Source organism: Azolla caroliniana, unplaced genomic scaffold, assembly GCF_043228905.1.
Source record: "Azolla caroliniana isolate FFs.n. ecotype wild unplaced genomic scaffold, voAzoCaro1.0.p SCAF_12, whole genome shotgun sequence".
Classification (NCBI taxonomy): domain Eukaryota; kingdom Viridiplantae; phylum Streptophyta; class Polypodiopsida; order Salviniales; family Salviniaceae; genus Azolla; species Azolla caroliniana.
Window position 1 is genome coordinate 17,885,319 of NW_028230447.1, and position 17,716 is coordinate 17,903,034.

Genomic DNA, 17,716 nt, shown 5'->3' on the forward strand with positions numbered 1-17,716 from the left:
TTAAGTCAATCATCAAATAATGCTTTGCCTTCCGATCCAAGAACAAAAAAAAACTCATCAAATAGACCGCCAAAACAGCTTTGATTGTAAGGAAAATTGAGTATCACTAACAATACTGGATTATTATTATGATTATACAAGTATTGAACTTGGGATCTGACATTCACATTCATCAGTTTGTGGTGTTCAATGACCACATCAGCAAATGATGAAAACGTTACTTACACTTCTTGGAGTCGCCAATTTATTGGCTCAATTTGCAGCTTTATCAGTGAGCTGATGTTTCATCTTCAGCCCCGGGAGAGTCATGACTTTCAATATTGTTAATATTGTTCAATCCAATCTTCTCGTTGTTCAATTCAATATTTTTGTCCTGGCCACATGAAGTTTTATACTTCCCTGTCCATTTATGTAGTTCAGATCTTGCTTCCACAAACGACAATGGAGGCCGTGGTAAAAGGGTCCAACTAGAGTTCTCATCCTTTGGAAGAGCCAACTCTTCTGGTTCTGCAATACTAGAATTCAGCTGATTGTCCACTAGACCAAATACTGATTTGTTAGTTACGCATGGCACCGGAAATTGATCAGAATTTGTTGTATTATGACCCATTGGTTTCATATTCAGCGTTGTCGCTATCACAGAAGCTGCTCGCAAGGGTGATGTGTCATTTCTCAGTGGCCTTGTGGAGTTGATTAGTGGTAATATCGAGGATGACATGTTATTCCCATTACTTACACTACTGCTTCCAATATTAGCCTTCATAGAATCACGGATTGCTAGCCGATCAAAACTAGGAGGAGAACTTGCCGATTGCAGCATATTTTTGTATGTTGGATTATATGAAACGGGACCCATATTCAAGCTAGCTGATGCTGAGAAAGAGGGTCCACCAACACGATTAGAAGTTGCTCTGGTCATGGTATCACTAGAATTAGAGAGGAAAGGTAAGTTGGGTGCTTGATATGATGTTGTTCTTGTCATAGGATCACTAGAGTTAGTGAGGAACGATAAGTTTGAAGCATTTGATATTGTTGTTTTTGTCATTGGATCATTAGAGTTGCCAAGGAATGAGAAATTAGGCTGATTTGTTGATGGTGTTCGCATCATAGAATCATTAGAGCTAGAAAGGAGTGATAAGTTGGGTTGATTCGATATTGCTGCTCTCATCGTAGAATCACCAGAGCTAGTGAGGAAGGATAAGTTGGGTTGATTTGATAATGTTCCTCTAGTGATGGTATCACTAGAGTTAGCAAGGAAAGATAAGTTGGGCCTAGTCGGGTTATAGCAGCGGGAAGGTGCTTTAATTGTGCCTAGTTTACCAAGCTGAGCATCAGTTAACTGTTGATTGAGCCACCTACAAGAGATATAAGTTTTATTTTATTTTATTTGAATTCGTTTGAAGTTTGTTTATCTGAAATACTCATATGCTCTTTTCACTTACTGAATCATCTGCTGGCTGGACTGTTGGAGTTCTTGAGTCTCGTCTACCTTGCATTGCAGCCCTTCAACCTGAATGAGCGAGCATGAGCCTTTATGAGTGTTTATTTAACTAGTGAAATAAGGTAAGATTTTTTATTGAGAAATCTAGAACGACATTAATGGACTTTGACCTTTTTCCTGAGGGAGTCATTCTCATCCTTCATCACTGCCATTTCTTGTTTCAAGTTGTTGTTTTCTTGTGTCATTCTATCTATGGCTGTTTGACGCTCAAGGAGGAGATTGTCTTGCTGAGATGACATTTTCCCTTTCAGTTTCACTTTCGCCTTGAAGTGCACAGCTCAACAAATTAGTAATTACTTAAATGGCCAATACAGTATTTATTCTGGCTTTGCATAAAAAGGTTTTAAATGAAGTATCAAATTTTGGCATCGCCATACCTGTAGTTTCTCAATTGATTGCCGACATTTGTTGAGTTCTGCCTCATTTATCTTATTTTTGTCTTCAGAACGATTAAGTGCAATTTGAGAATCCTTAAAGGAAATTTCAAGCGTAGATCTGTAAATTTAAAAATAGTATATTTGTCATTGGTAAAAAAGAAATCTTTAATTACAAGGAGTGAATACGCGTTAATAAATTGTGTTTATATTTTACCTCTGAAGAGTTTGTTCCTCAAGTTGCTTTTGCAAGCTTGTGATCAACTCAGTTTTGTCTTGAACCTGGTGTTTATAGCACAATTGTAGGCATGGTTGAATATAAAAAAGAAAATATAACTTTCTTTATATTTGAAGAGAAGAGATCTGAACTTACTTCTTGATCTAGAGCCCCAAGTCGTACAAGATGTTGGTTGAGTGTGGTAAGAGCAGCTTGTCTCTCAGCATCAAAGTTATGATTCTCTGTACGCAACCTTTCACATTGCTAGAGAAATCCGACAATATAAAGATTAGAACCATAAGGCGTGTCAGCAATATAAATCTATATAATAACCTTGTTCGCCCTAATTACCTGATTTTTTTCATCCAGCTCCTTCTCCAAAATTGTAATGTGTGTATTCACCTCTCCTATCCTGACTTCTAAAGCATGTTTGCTTTCCAACAATGTTCTAACCTGCAGTATGTACAATGTCCACATAATATGTGATATAGGAACTTGTTGCAACACTAAAAACCCATTGTATCAAACAGATGTTCCAGAAAAAACAAAAAGTAAAACTAGGGCAGCAATGGTCTGATCTCATCTGATGTATTATAGTTTCTGTGGATGCACAGGTATCACACGGTTAACTTACAAACTCCTTGTTTAATGGGAATATAATTAAAGATATTTAGCAGTATCCTAATGTTTTTCATTTTAGAACATTTTGATGATGTACCAAAACATGAATATGAAGTTATCAATTTCTTGTATCCAAGCAGAGAGATTGGCATTCAATCTTGTAGTGCTAAGGCTCAGTTCAGAGGATAAATAACAAGAATTCATATCTGGTTCACAAGATGGACACCTCTTTGCCTAAAAGTAGCAAATAACATGGCCATTGTTATGATTACGCTCTTTTATGTCCTTAGTTTGTTAATTCAAAGAGATGTCTGCTGATTGTGTCAAACACAAGGGTATAATGATAATATATACACAAAAGGAGGTCCAAACAAGCTCATTAACCAATAAAATGTGGCTTAATTTGGCATGGTTCAGGAAGCAAAAGCTGATCCGACCTGCTTTTCTAGTTCTAGAACTTGTTCTTGGTGAGTTTCAGCTTGTTGTCTGAGATTACTCTCGAGGTCTGATCGCTCTTTTACAAATTTCTCTTTAGCATTGGTATATTCCTGAATAGCCTGAAAACATTTTAAACTCACAATGTCATCATCTACCAACAAAGGCCATGCATAATGATCAAGTATTCCATAAACAAAATCATCTCATAGTACCACACCTTCTCTTTTTCATGTGCCAACACCACAGCATACTCTGCCTTCAGTTGGTTCATCGCAGTTGAGTTATTTTCTCTGAGGTCGGAAAGTTCACTGCAATGACGATGAATTTCCAATTCCTTAAAAGGTGCTGCTCTGTTATATCCTTAAAGAACTGACTATAGATATTTCAAGTCAAATCCTATATATTGATGGTTACTACTATATTCTTGCATGTATTTTTCTCCAAATAGACATACATCTTGTACGTTCTCCTAACGCAGAGGAAAACTACATTTAAAAAAAATCTAATGGTGCCAAAAATTTCAGATGAGCACAAAAACACATAATTGTTAATATGGCAACTACCTACTCAGGTTGCCATTGTCTCGAAGAGCTGTTTCTAAGGATGCAAGTGTTCTCCGAAGTTTCTCATGCATATCCGCATTAGCATTCTGCACAAAACAAATTGATTTGAACGTAAATGGTCCTACTATTCACAGTGCAGACATTCAGAATAATTGAAGCAAATTCATTTTATTGTGAATGGATCCTGCTATTCACAGTACTGACATTTGTACTTGTCAATATGAATGTAAAGCAGATTGAACTTCTATGAAGGAAAATGGACTCACCTTAAACTCTGCAAGCCTTCCAGCAAGATATGTTTTAATGGTTGAGTCATTTCCTTGCCTAAAGCAGAGAGATAGGTGGCATAGGTTCTTGAACTGATTAGCCTCTACAATACTAAAGGTGGAGTCACCGGTCCGCACGTGTAGGATTGCCTTGAATCTGCAAATTTCGTTATCAAGCTTCTTGTCAGTTACAAATTGTATATATTTTTCAGTTTTTCATATCAGCCATTGAAATTAAACTAGACTAACTGTGAAAGAGGAATGTTCATATTGATATTGCTCTAAACATTTATAACAGTGTTTATAAGAAATTTGTGATATTATATCTAGTACTACTTCAAGTATCAGATGCAGAGATGTTATATTGCAGAGATACAGAGGTAATAGCAATTATAAGCAGTTGCTATAACGAGTTTTTCTCAACATATGTTTGTAATATGAAGAAACTTCATGGTTGAAATATTAAGAGGAGAAATAATCTAGTGAAAGAAACTTGCATAGTATGAACCATACGTGCATTCGCGTAAGAAAAACACCATCAAAGAATGATAAATACCATACTTTTGGAATAACTATTTATTATGAAGTAAATAAGCCCTAAAAAATGGGAAAAAAACAAAAAAAAAACACAAGAATGTTTGAATAACATTCGCATTCGTTTTCCAACGTAGGAAAACGAATGTTATGCTAGACGAACACGAATTTTACGTACTATGAAAGAAAGAACAAAGAAGAAGAAGAAATAAAGATATATTCATGTCTATTAAGAGGCTAAAATGGCATATAAGACCAAACAAGAGATGACATCATTAAATGTTGCCATGTCCTTTGAAAATAGATATAATCAAGTACAAAGGTAAATAAAAATAAAAGTGATTAAAAAACCCCATTATCTATACTTTTGTCAAATAGATCAATCCAAAATGGAGAGACCTCTCACGAATGAACTTTATTTGTTTATGACAATGGTGATGAGATCATGGTCCACGAGGCCTAGGCCTATGGGCATCACAAACTGCTATTGCCCAATCTATTGTAACCCCTTTGCAATGTCCTGGTTGGAAGACCACTTGTGTGGCCTTTGATTGGCTTGTAGCATGAGTGGGAGTGATGGGGATAAACAAAGTTGTGCTTGTTCTTTGTTAATGAGGTTGCAATTGTATTGTTGTTCACCAACAACTTCTCCAAATTGACTCTTGAGTTCGACCAAGAACAATCTCAAGCATTGGGGGTTCTCATATCCCATTACCTTGCATATGAAAGGATCAGAAATTGTCAATAGGGCTGAGGAACACTTAGGGCTTTAGGTGTAGCAATAGATCAATGGTTGAAAAGATAGAGAGAGAGAGAGAGAGATTTGGAGGAGCTCACGTTTCTAAGTGAGATCCAAAAGTTTTTAACTTATGTTTTATATGACCCATTTAGGGTTGGCCAAGTTCATACTGAACTTGGCCCAAAAATAACGAAAAGTGATAAGTGACTTTTGGCCTTTATAAATAGGCCTATACACATGTACACATTATAAGGGTTTGGTTACTATTGGGGTTGCTCTAATGTCCAGATTAAATAATGGGATATTGATGATTTATAATCACCTAGATTAAGTCTTCAAGTTCTCCTACCAAGTGAGAGAACATCACTTCGATAGGCGAGAGGTGAAAGCGCCGCGAGGACAATGGGCTTCCTCGTACCAATCTATTTCCAACATATCCGATGTTGTGCTTTGGGTAAACACTTGGTGAGTACATCCGCAGGGTTCTATGATGTGTGGACCTTTATCAAGGTGATAAGGCCATCATCAAAAACTTCTCGAATGAAGTGATATCGCACATCAATATGTTTTGTGCGTGCATGAAACATAGCATTCTTTGCCAAACAGATGGCCCTCTGGCTATCACAACTAAGCATAGGTGCCTTTTCAAGCAAACCAAACTCACTACAAAGACATGCTAACCATATCGCTTCCTTGGAAGCCTCAGTGACCGAAATATATTCAGCCTCAGTAGTGGACAAAGCAACAACCTTTTGCAGCCTACTACACCATGATACAACACCACCTGCAAGTGTGAATGCATAGCCACTTGTGGATTTCCGTGTATCCATATCACCTGCCATGTCAGAGTCACAGAAACCCTTCAGTTCTAATGGATCTTTTCCATAACAGAGGCATTTATTTTTAGTCCCTTTTAAGTACCCCATAATGGACTTTACTACATTCCAATGTGCCTTGCCCAGATTAGCCATGAATCGGCTTACAATTCCCACAGCATAGGCAATATCAGGTCTAGTAGCACCCATAGCATACAAAAGTGAACCACAAGCTGAAGCATAAGGTACACCTTGCATGTCATTGATTGCTTCTTGTGTCTTAGGACAATCTTCCTTAGAGATTTTATCATATGGATGTAATGGCACTCCAAGAGGCTTTGCATCAGCCATACAAAATCTGTCCAACATCTTGTTAATGTATTTTTCCTGAGATAAATACAATGTGTGCTGTTCCCTTTGTCTCCTAATTCTTAGTCCAAGTACATGTTCAGCTCCCCCAAGGTCTTTCATTAAAAATGCAGATTTCAGCTGCTTTTTAAGGACATCAATAGTGCTCTTTTTCTTGGCAGCAATGAGCATATCATCTACATATAGTACAAGAATGATTGGGCTGCCATTTTCATCTCTTTTAGTATACAAACAGTGATCAGTATGGTTCCTTTTGATGACAAGCTCCGAGCCATTTTCTTGCTTGTGACACTACCAGACTCATGGGAGACATTGGTAGTCTCATTGTCTAATAACCCCAACTTGGCTTTGATGGTGTTAGGGGTTCCATGCTCAATGAAGAGATTAGGAGAAAAGCAAGTGGAGAAGGTGGTGGCCCAGCCAACATGGTTAGAGGTGGGATAGATAAGAGAAGTAACTATGTACACAAGAACAAAAGTAGAAGCAAGGAAAGGGGAAATAGCAGCAAAGGTAAAAGCAATGATATAACATGCTACTGGTGTGGCAGGAAAGGCCACAAGAAACCTAATTGCCGCTATTACAAAGCAAAACTTGAAAGAAAGACGAATTCTAGAGATAAGAAAAATGACAAGATTAATGCACATGACAGCCAAAAGGACAAAGAGAAGGCCAATTTGGCCTCTAGGTAAAAGAAAAGGCTTTGATACCAATTGAAAGGGTCAGAAATTGTCAAAAGGGCCGAGGAACACTCAGGGCTTTAGGTGTAGCAGTAGATCAATGGCTGAAAACATAGAGAAAGAAATAAATATGTATTAACGTCTTTTAAGAGGCCAAAATGGCCTATAAGACCGAATAAGAGATTACATCTTGAGTGTTTTCTCGTCTTTGAGAACAAATCAAAATAAAATAAATATTACACAATAAATATAAAAGTAAATAAGATGAAAAGAGAAGAAATGAGGGAATCTGGTTTTTAGCACATGTGAGATTCTCAAGTTAGGTATATTGTAGCTTTTGTCTTCGAAAGATCTCTAGCATAGGTCAATCCAGAATGGAAATGTCTCTGAAGCAAGGGAAGCACCTACGATGGTGGGAGATAATGGCTTTTATTTGTCGATGACAAGGGTGTCGAGGTGGTGGTCCATGGGGCCAGGGCCTACGTGCATGGCAAATTGCTATTGCCCGATCAATTGTAACCCCTTTGTTATGTCCTGGTCTGGGGCTCATTTGTGTATCCCGTGATGGACTTGTATCATTAGTAGGAGTGATGGGGCTAAAGAAAGTTGTGATTGTTCTAAGTGGATGAGCTTGTGTGGTTGTATTCTTCAACAACTTTTCCCGATGTCTCTTGAGCTCTAGCAAGAAAAGCCCTAGGCATCGTTGGTCCTCATATTCCATTACCTTGGGTAGTGGGCCAAAGCCTTGTTTAAAGAGGCAATGGTATGTCCCTCTGATCTCATAAAAGACACTACAATGACAAACATAGTGTTCCTCAGATTCCACTCCTTGATGACACAATTGGCAAATTCTCTCTTCTAGAGGTAGTCGTGTGATGAAGTTCGCAGCTGGCCTATCACACTACGCAACGCATAGGATAGATGTATGTCCATATAAGGTGGCCTGATGACAAATCCATCCTCCGATGTATGTAAGAAGTGTCTTATAGTGGACCATCTTTGTACCAAGTGGTATTTTGGGGTTGATCTATGTTATCTTGTTTTCCAAGTTAATAATATCAGTTTGGATCACTTTGTTCTTTTCCACTTTGGTCATATTTAGATGGGGACATTCCAAGCTATATTGGAACGGGAGTAGTGCATTTATACTCATGCCATGTGACTCGAACCATTGCTGCATTTCAGCATACCAACAATGAGCGTCTCTATTTTTAGCCAGTTGTTTTGATGACATAAGTGCCAACCTTGGGTACCTTCGTTTAGGGAGCTCCCAAAGACGTTGGATAAATGTCACTGATCGGAACAATGCCTCGGTTATTATAGGTGTTGCTCCCATCTCTGCCCGGATTATATCGTGGGGCACTGATGCTTTGCTCCCTATCATTCAAGCAGTCGTTGACACTAAAGGTCTCTCTAAATCTTTCCAATGATTTGCCTTGTTAAGACTTGGTCCCTATGTTTCTACTCCATAGAGAAGAGTTGGTGTGACAAGTGTAACAAATAACCATAACTTCGTCTGTGGCTCTTGGAACTGCAAATGTGCACATTGTCTCTCGAGAGCACCAAGGGCTGCATATCCACGAGAAAGTCGGGCACAAGCGGCCTCCTGTAAGGAGAACCTAGGTCCTGTAAATATTACTCCTAGGTATGTGTAGGAGCGTGTGTATTCCACCTTTTCCTCTCCCAAGAAGAATTCTGGTTCTGATCTTGTTACCATGCTTGAGTGGTGTTAAACACCGTCGCTTTAGTTTTGTTCATGTTGATTGACAAACCTTTGTCCGTACAAAATAGTTTTAAGGCATTTAGATGTCTTTGTAGTCCCTCCGGAGAGTCAGAAATCAGCACAATGTCATCAGCATATAGTAATATTTGTATAGCTATACTGTTAGGCGTGCTCCAGAACCCCCAAATCTCTCTATGTTTTAACGTATGGAGTTAATTGGAGGAGCTCACCTTTTGAAGTGATATCCAAAACTTTTTAACTTATGTTTTATATGACCCATTTAGGGTTGGCCAAGTTCACACTGAACTTGGCCCAAAAATAACAAAAAGTGATAAGTGACTTTTGGCCTTTATAAATAGGCCTATACAAATGTACATACTATAAGGGGGTCATTTAGGGCCTTTACCCCAACAGCATAGTGGGCCAAAGTCTTGGTTAACAGGCGTTGGTATCTCCCTCTTATCTCATAAAAAAAGGTACAATGGCAAACATAGTGTTCTTCAAATTCCACTCCCTAGTGACATAATTGGTGAATTCTTTCCAAGGGTGTATATGCATATTTGCCAACCTAAATTGGTAACTGATGTGAAGAGGTTCGCAATTGCCCTATGACACATGAGATAGATGTATGACCATATAATAGGGCTTGATGATGAATCCATCCTCCAATGTGTGTAAAAAGTGTACCTTATAGTGGGACATCTTTCTACCAAGATATGCTAGGGGGCTGATCTATGTTCTTCCATTATCCAATTTGATAATATCAATCTGATCCTATTCTTTTCTACTTTTGCATGTTTACATGGAAGCAAAATAAATATTGAGATGAGGGTAGTGCATTTATGCTTATGCCATATGATTCAAACCATTGTTGTGTTTCCGCATATGAACAATGATTATATTCTTGTTCACCGAGTTGTTTTGATGACATAAGTGCCTACCTTGAGAACCTCGTTTAGGAAGCTCCCAAAGCTGTTGGATACCAATCACTAATTAGAATAGTGTCTAGGTGACTATTGCAATTGCTCCTATCTCCGGCCGAATTATATTATAGGGCACCAATGCTTTGCTCCTTATAATGCAGGCAATGATTAAGACTAAAGGTCACTCTAATCTTTCCAGTTAATTTACTAGTGAAGACTTGGTCCCAAGGTTTCTACTTTGTTGAGAAGAGTTGGTGTGACAAGTATAGCCATTGTCTTTGAAGAGCACCAAGGGGCCATATAGTTTAGCCAAATAATGGCTAATCATGGCTGTCCTATAATTGGCACAAAGAGAGAAAGAAATATATACTAAAGCCTTTTAGGAGGCTAAAATAACCTATAAGACTGAACAAGAGATTACATCTTGTAATGTTGTCTCATCATTGAGAAGAACAAACCAAAATAGATATAGCTAGTACTAGGGCATCTAGTCATCAAATGATTAAGCTTCTGAACTTAGATATACTGAAACTTCTCCCTTGGACCACTCCAACCTGGAGAGACCTCTGAATCAAGGTAAGCACCTTCAATGCTGGGTGTCAATGGTCTTGCTTTGGCGGTGACAAGGGTGACAACGCCATGGTCAAGATGGCCACAACACCTTGCTATTCCCCAATCTATTGAAAACCCTTTCGAGTATTTTGGTCCAAAACCCCACTTGTAACCCTTGATGCACTTGTAGCATGGTGAGTATTGGAGCTAAAAATAAGTCGTGATAGTTCTTTTTGGTGAGATGTTGTGGTTGTATTGTTGTCCTTCAACAACTTCCCTTTGTATCTCTTGAATTCTAGCAAGAACAGTGCCAAGCACTGTTGTTCTAGAATACAAAGTTGAATAAACAGTCCTTGACTATAGTCTTAAAGAAGCTTGATAAATCAGAAAGAAAGAAAGGAAAATATATTAATACCTTTTAAGAGGTCGAAATGGCCTATAAGGCCAAACAAGAGATTACATCTTAAAATTGTCTTATATTTGAGAACAGAAAACCAAAATAAATGTTACCAAGTAAAAAAAGTAAATAGAATTAGAATTACGACATTACTAAAGAATCTCGTCATCTACGCATGTAAGATTCTCAAGTCAAATATATTGAATTTTTTGTCTTTGAAAGATCTCTAGGATGGACTGATCCAGAATGGAAAGGTTTCCGAAGCGAGGGAAGCACCTGCAATGCTGGGATATAATGGCCTTTATCTGTTGATGACAAGGGTAGTGAGATCATGGTCCACGTGGCTGGGTCTATATGCACCACAAATTTCTATTGCCCAATTTATTGTAACCCCTTTGCACTGTCCTGGTTGGGAGCCCAATTGTGTAGCCTTTGATTGACTTGTAGCATGACTAGTGACGGGGCTAAAGAAAGCTGTAACTGTTCTTTGTTGATAAGCTTTTGTCAATAATATTTACATGAAAATTGACCAAGGAGTAGAGTTTTAAAGAAACAATGACAATGTTTGAAGAGAAATCGACATCAAAGCATTATGTTATCATATCATGAAAGACAAACATTACATTTATATTCATATTCCACCCAAAAAGGCTAAAGTTTATGTACTGATATCATGTTCCCAAGTTGCAACAACAGATGCACCTATACATACTCGCATAATTCTAAATAAAAGCACAAGGAGCATCAACCATAAAAGAGAGTCACAGTAACTGAGTTTAATATGTTGTTAACTCTTTAAAAGCAAACTGTAAAGCAATGAAGAATTAAAAGTTTTCTAGTCAGACTAGGGCACGTGAAATACCGGGGTGTATCATGGCTGCCAGCATCGTTAATGCAATGTTCTAGTAGCTCAATGAACTTGTAAGGAAATGTTGTAAAATCCACAAGTATGCATTGCTCCACCTTCAAGGTTTGGAAGTCCTCTTCACTCACTTCCAAGAAATATAGGAAAAATGGATCTGCTTCATTTGTGAGTTGCACTCTTAGAAGCTACAAAACATATAACATCGTTAAATTAAAACAACAAATCCACCCTAAAGTAACAAATCCAACCTAATTTCGAAAAGATAAAAGGCATAATGCCCATCATAGGAATCGTTTTCCATGCTATTGTAACCCTTTTGATCAGGAATATCCAATGAGGGACATAGGAAACACCTTATTTTAGTTTTTAACCTGTTTGTAGATTTATCATCATATTTACAATCAGAAACCAATTATGGCCACTTATACATTTGAAAAAATGATTTGGACTCACAGGCCATTTTGGCATTTGATAGACGATAATATTACTTTAGATATGAAATAGATTCAAACTTGTTATATCTATATTGTTATTAAAAAAGCATACAAACTCTAGATGTGAAACAGATGTCCCTAAAATTCAAATACTTGTGCTGATCATTCTACCTTGCTGGACCTATGAGGCTTGCTGATCCCCATTACGATTCTGACTGTTAGCTCCATGAGTCGATCGTCAGATCCAGGCAACTTCATAACCCTGACTGGGATTGTCTTTTCAAATAATGTGGAGCTGCTATCCATAATATCCAGCTTCACAATGTCATCCATCATAAAATGGTTCCCAAATAACTTGCATGAAATGAGTATAAGTCTTTGTAACAAGCGAAGGCAAAATCGCCACCATGGAAGTCCTCTCTAGGACTCGCATGTACTGAAGCTACACCATACAGGTTTTTACACACACTTTTCAGTCGACTGCAAATACAGTGAACCTGTGATACATAGAACTATGTAATCACTTTTTGCATCTGAAAATTAATAGATATAGAGAAAGAAGTATTATGAAAAATCGACATGTTTTGATTCATCCTTTTCAGTCGACTGTGAATACAGTGAATCTGTGATACATAGGACTAGGTAATCACTTTTTTCATCTGAAAATTAATACATATAGAGAAAGAAGTATTATGAAAAATAAGATGTTTTGATTCATTCTTTTCTTGATCTAAACTGTTAATCAATGAAATAATAGAGAAAAAAAATATCAAGTTCATCTAAAACATGCATACATAGTTTTAATGATTAGTTAAGAAGGTTTGTGGTTCAAAATGATTTAGGAATTGCAGCTTCAAAATTAATGTTTACCTCTCTCACAAAAGAAATAACAAATCAGTTGAGTATATAAATATACCTTCATAAAAACGTACTAGTTATAGCTGACAAATTAAGTACATTCTAGTAAATGAATGAAAAATAAGACGAAGATTCGTATATCAACATTCATATTAAGTAGTCTTAAATACAAACATGTTCACATTGAGTTTCTATCAGTTCCTGGTGAAAAAACGATATATTAATGTCTTTTAAGACACAGTCAGAAAAAAGTTCCACCCCTGAGAAAGAAAAAGATCTAACACAACAAAAAGTAAATTGCTAATATTAACAGAGATTTATTTGAAGGCTGTTTATAAAACGTTCATTCACAAGGTATTCTTACAATATAAGAAGTAGTTTTTAAGATTGCTAAGCAAAACTGCTCACATCTTTGAGTATGCATACTAATGCTCATATATATGAATGAAAATAAAGGATTTCAATTTTTGTTTAAGTAATCTTCTATATTATTGCAATTATAAAAACGGATGAAGTCAAAATATTACATGTCTTAGCTAAAATAAACGGTTGATCACTCTTCTTTTCCTTACTGCTCATAGAATGTATGACACACAATCTGTAGCAAAATGTAGTGGATCTCTTTCATTAGTAAAAAGCTTCATATCTCTCAAGAAATTACTGCAAAATATATGAGAGAAAACTGATATAATATCATGGAAATTACTTCTGCCAATTATGAGATTAATTAATCTTTGATCCTTTTCAAATGCATAGGTTAGAATGGCTTAATTGTGAGCAATTACATTTAAATGCAAGCATGCAAATAATAGGAGTAAGGACATATTTAAATGTAAATGAATAACTGGATACAATCTCTCCTTGAATGAAAAGCTACAATAAAATATGAACATTGCTTTAAATGGAACTTTATGAGAGAATCGAGAAAGAGTTGAAATAATAGAATAATAATGTCCTCAATGTTTGTCACTAATATACAAACATCTTCTAAATTCTAATTGGAAATAATTGAACGAAGGTACTGTGAAATGGATCAGAAAACTGCAAAACAATGTCTAGGATTTTTTAAGCTACAAATAGAAATGAGGATTTGTACCAAGAGTAGCAACTCGTTTTTAATTTGTTAATTTATATCCAGATTCCTTATTCTCTACTGCATTTAACTCATATAGAAAACATTCATACTTTTCAACAGCACATTCTGCATATCCGTTGTACCATGATCGTTTTTACTTTACCTTATTTCCAAGATTTCTACAACAGATTTTTGTTGTTGAAAACACCAAACATTTCGCTCAGTTTTGTAAGTCACTTTCTTTTAATGACATGATACATCCCATCAACTATGTTACAGGATTACAAAGTGGAATGTAATGGTGTATCACTATATTGACAATGGTTTCATGACTTCATGAGATGCATAAGAAAAAAAGACGGTGAGAAAACACACAGCATTTTCCTTAAAATAGTATCAGCCAAGAAGGGAAACGAGATTTATGTGGAGTATTGTCAAAAGGAATGTCAAGATGAGCATCAAACGTGAACTCTCGCAGACTATGCTTTATAGAATATGAAAGTACCATAGCATTAACATATTACAATAATGACCATAATTCTTTAACATATACAAGAACATGAAAAACATAACATTTTCATGGAAATGTACCATATGAACAGGAAGGGAGATTGTTGTGCATTCAATAAGTTACTGTGGAAGAAAGTTCAAGGTCATGTATCGATCACCATTCTGCTTTGGAATCTCATAAATTTAGAGTAGCATGACTAATAAAGTGCCAACATTTCGAAGCAAAGGTCTGGCAACTAGTCAAGGTGCCAATCTCTGACATTTGGAAGCAGAGAGTTCAACGCTCGTGTCTAAAGATGGTAAAGAACAAATATCTCTGATCAATTAGTGTGCTCAAAAAGAAAGGACTGAAAAGAGACCTTATTGCATATTTGAGAAGATCTGCAATGGAGGAGAAATCAAATGTTGGGTTCTCAAGAAATACTTCATTGACACCTTGGTGATACTAGTACATCTCTATCAATGTTGAGGTATAGAGTGGCTGTCAATGTTCTTCAATAGAAAGATTCAAATGTCATACATGCTCCTACATCTTGAGACTGAGTCATTTCCCATTGAGATTATGGGCATTCAGAGGGTTGTGGATTATACACTTGGGTTAGGATACGAAAAAAAAAACCTCAAATCGACTTCCTAAGGCTTACTCCAAATCTCAAGAAATAAGGACAAAACATTGATAGGTTCAAAACATGTTTGGGGATCATATCCAAGAGAATATTGACACATTGATTGCGTTTTCCGTTCAGATATGAAATTCTTTACAGCATTACATCAACGAGATTATTAACAAAAAAAATGGGTTTTTTACTTGGGAATTGATCTCTTCACACTGTTATGCAATGCGAGATTATTAACATGAGAATGAGGCTTTTTTGTTCAGAAATCAGTTTCGCTGCACCGTTATATACAGGAGGTTATTACATGAATCAGGTATTTGTCCTGTCAGAATACATCTGTTTGCATTCCCAATACATGTGCATCTCTGCCATGGATCGCAACTCAAAGAGGGAGTAGTACTGTAACTCATTTTATGAGAGCCAGAAATTGATTTAAAATGGAAGGATAAGAGCATTTCGGTTTTTTTGAAAGCATTTAGGCGAAACATCCAAAGAGCACATAGACTAGAGGAATCATCTAAAACAAAAAACAGGCAGGGAGTGAAAAGAACAAAACAAAAACCCAAAAAAAAAGAAAAAAGACGGAGAGAGCGATGGAGGGAGAGAAAGAAGACTTACACAGGTGGGGTTTGCAGGAGAAAGATTGGTCTATCTGTGAGCGCCCATCAAGAAATCATGGCAGAAGGAGAGGTATTCAAGAGAAAACAATTGGAGAAGGAGGAGGAGGGTTAGGGTTAGGGATTGAGGGAACACACATAACAAGAATAACGACATTTCTGAGATTGCCGCCCATCAATCACTACCACCACCAATTCACATCTGCTAGTGCTAACTACTACTAACTACTATGTAGTATGTATGTACTACCACTAACTACCACTAACTACTACTAACTACTACCAACTACTGTGTACTACTAGAGAAATAGAGAGAGAGAGAGAGAGAGAGAGAGATGCCTTCCAAAGGCTCATTCTGTTGAAGATGTTTCATGCTAGTAGTCCTTGTGGGTGGGTTCTGTGAGCTTGTTCTCGTATCGCGAGAGCGGAGAGAACTTCCATTCGACCAGTTCTCGGTTTCCTCTGGAAAAACTGTCTGCTTCATTTATACATCTGTTCCTTCGGAGGCCACTAGTAGAATAGCAGGATAGTATTGAAGCAAAGAGTGTCCTGTCTTGTATGGGTAGAGGTAATAGCCCCACGTGTCCGATGGCCCACCCACGATTCTTACGATCAACAATGGAAAAGCTGGGAAAGATATCGATACCTCCCAATGCTAATGCGACAAAATCGATATCGAATGTGTATGCTTTGGAATACAATTGTCACGAGACCACCAGGTTGTTTGCAATTTACATGCCTCTAGTATGCCTCCTATGTATTCTAGGTTTAAATGGGGTACATTTGCAGGTCATTGTTTCCGTTGTAGTGTGATAAGGCATGTTACGACAGAGCGTCCTCATAAAAGAATATAAATGCAATGTGAGTCGTATATGTCGAAGAGCTTATAGACCATCGTCAGATTCAAGATTTAACCATCTCAGAGCAAATAAAAGAACAGTGTGTTGTGAATGATAAGGATGGAAAAACTCTAAAGGATGAGGGCAATGCAATTGTCAATAGTTGCTAGAAAGATAATTTAATTTAATAAGAAGGTATATACTCCTTTAAATAAAGAGAAACAAGTGAGGAGTCATCCGGATTTAGAGTTTTGCATTCCCATAATAATTCCTATGCAATCTTAGGGGATTTAGTTGAAGATATGGTAGAAACATTAGCAATAAAGGAGGAGGAGATTTCTAGGATTAAAGGAAAAAAATAAAGTATGAAGATCACAACATTGACTATGAGGGGATTATGTTCTAGATGTAGAATCCATCAGGTTTAGAGGGTTGTGTTAAGTATAAGGATGCTTGGAATAGGTTTGATCAAATGTATATAATGCATACTTAAGGATTTTCTCCAAAGCTCTTGGATTTTTCACTATCTGATGAGTTAATTATATCACATCATTTCCCATTAATTTTTGAATTCACACACCACTTAGTTACCGCTTTTCACGAGTTCTTAGGAAAACCATTATTGATTTTCAATTCATCATTTTTTTTATTGTGAGTTATACCATGCCTATATGTGTTGATTGATGCATGGATGTGTCTATTAATAGTGTTCAATTTGATGGGTATGAAGCACAATAAGTGTTTGTTGTAAATGTTCAAAAGTTAACTAGATATCATGGAATTCATCATGCGTTTAGAAGGAGAAAGAACTTAAGTCTCCTAATTAATTTGCCCGAAAAATGTAACTTGTTATTAACTTATAGGTCAATGGGTGTAGAGTTGATGAGACATCAAGAGATATTTAAAGAAAAATGAGAAGGCACAACTGTTTAGTAATATACATTGATATATCACAACTGGAGGGAGAAAATACAGAGATCGCACATTTTACATGAGGAGAAAGTTCCTCTTTATAAAGGCCAAGATATGGCCGTTGGGCCAACTAGCTGCTGGAAATAACTAGCTATTGGGCTAGCCATTATAACTTTTAAACATTCTCAACACTCCCCCTCAAGATGGGCAAAAAATATCCACTAAGCCCATCTTGTCACACAATCTAGTAAGACTTACTGGCCCAAATCCCTTTGTAAGA

The 17,716-nt window shown here is 36.8% G+C and overlaps 1 protein-coding gene across 2 annotated transcripts; it reads right to left on the reverse strand.

Moving 5' to 3' along the window:
• Positions 1-79: 79 nt before the first annotated feature.
• On the reverse strand, positions 80-15,870 carry LOC147857319 (uncharacterized). 2 transcript variants are annotated; one of them, XM_087328761.1, is made up of 15 exons: positions 15,687-15,870; positions 13,394-13,464; positions 12,180-12,505; positions 11,572-11,759; positions 3,981-4,137; positions 3,715-3,800; positions 3,369-3,459; positions 3,151-3,270; positions 2,444-2,545; positions 2,249-2,356; positions 2,093-2,157; positions 1,879-1,996; positions 1,612-1,764; positions 1,443-1,510; positions 80-1,355 (listed from the first exon to the last, which is right to left on the reverse strand). In XM_087328761.1, exons 3-15 carry the CDS (start codon positions 12,342-12,344, stop codon positions 269-271), a joined length of 2,508 nt encoding a protein of 835 aa, XP_087184887.1. In that variant the 5' UTR covers positions 12,345-12,505; positions 13,394-13,464; positions 15,687-15,870; the 3' UTR covers positions 80-268. The 2 variants fall into 2 exon arrangements, with proteins under 2 accessions (XP_087184887.1, XP_087184888.1); XM_087328762.1 differs by lacking the exon at positions 13,394-13,464.
• Positions 15,871-17,716: the final 1,846 nt, after the last annotated feature.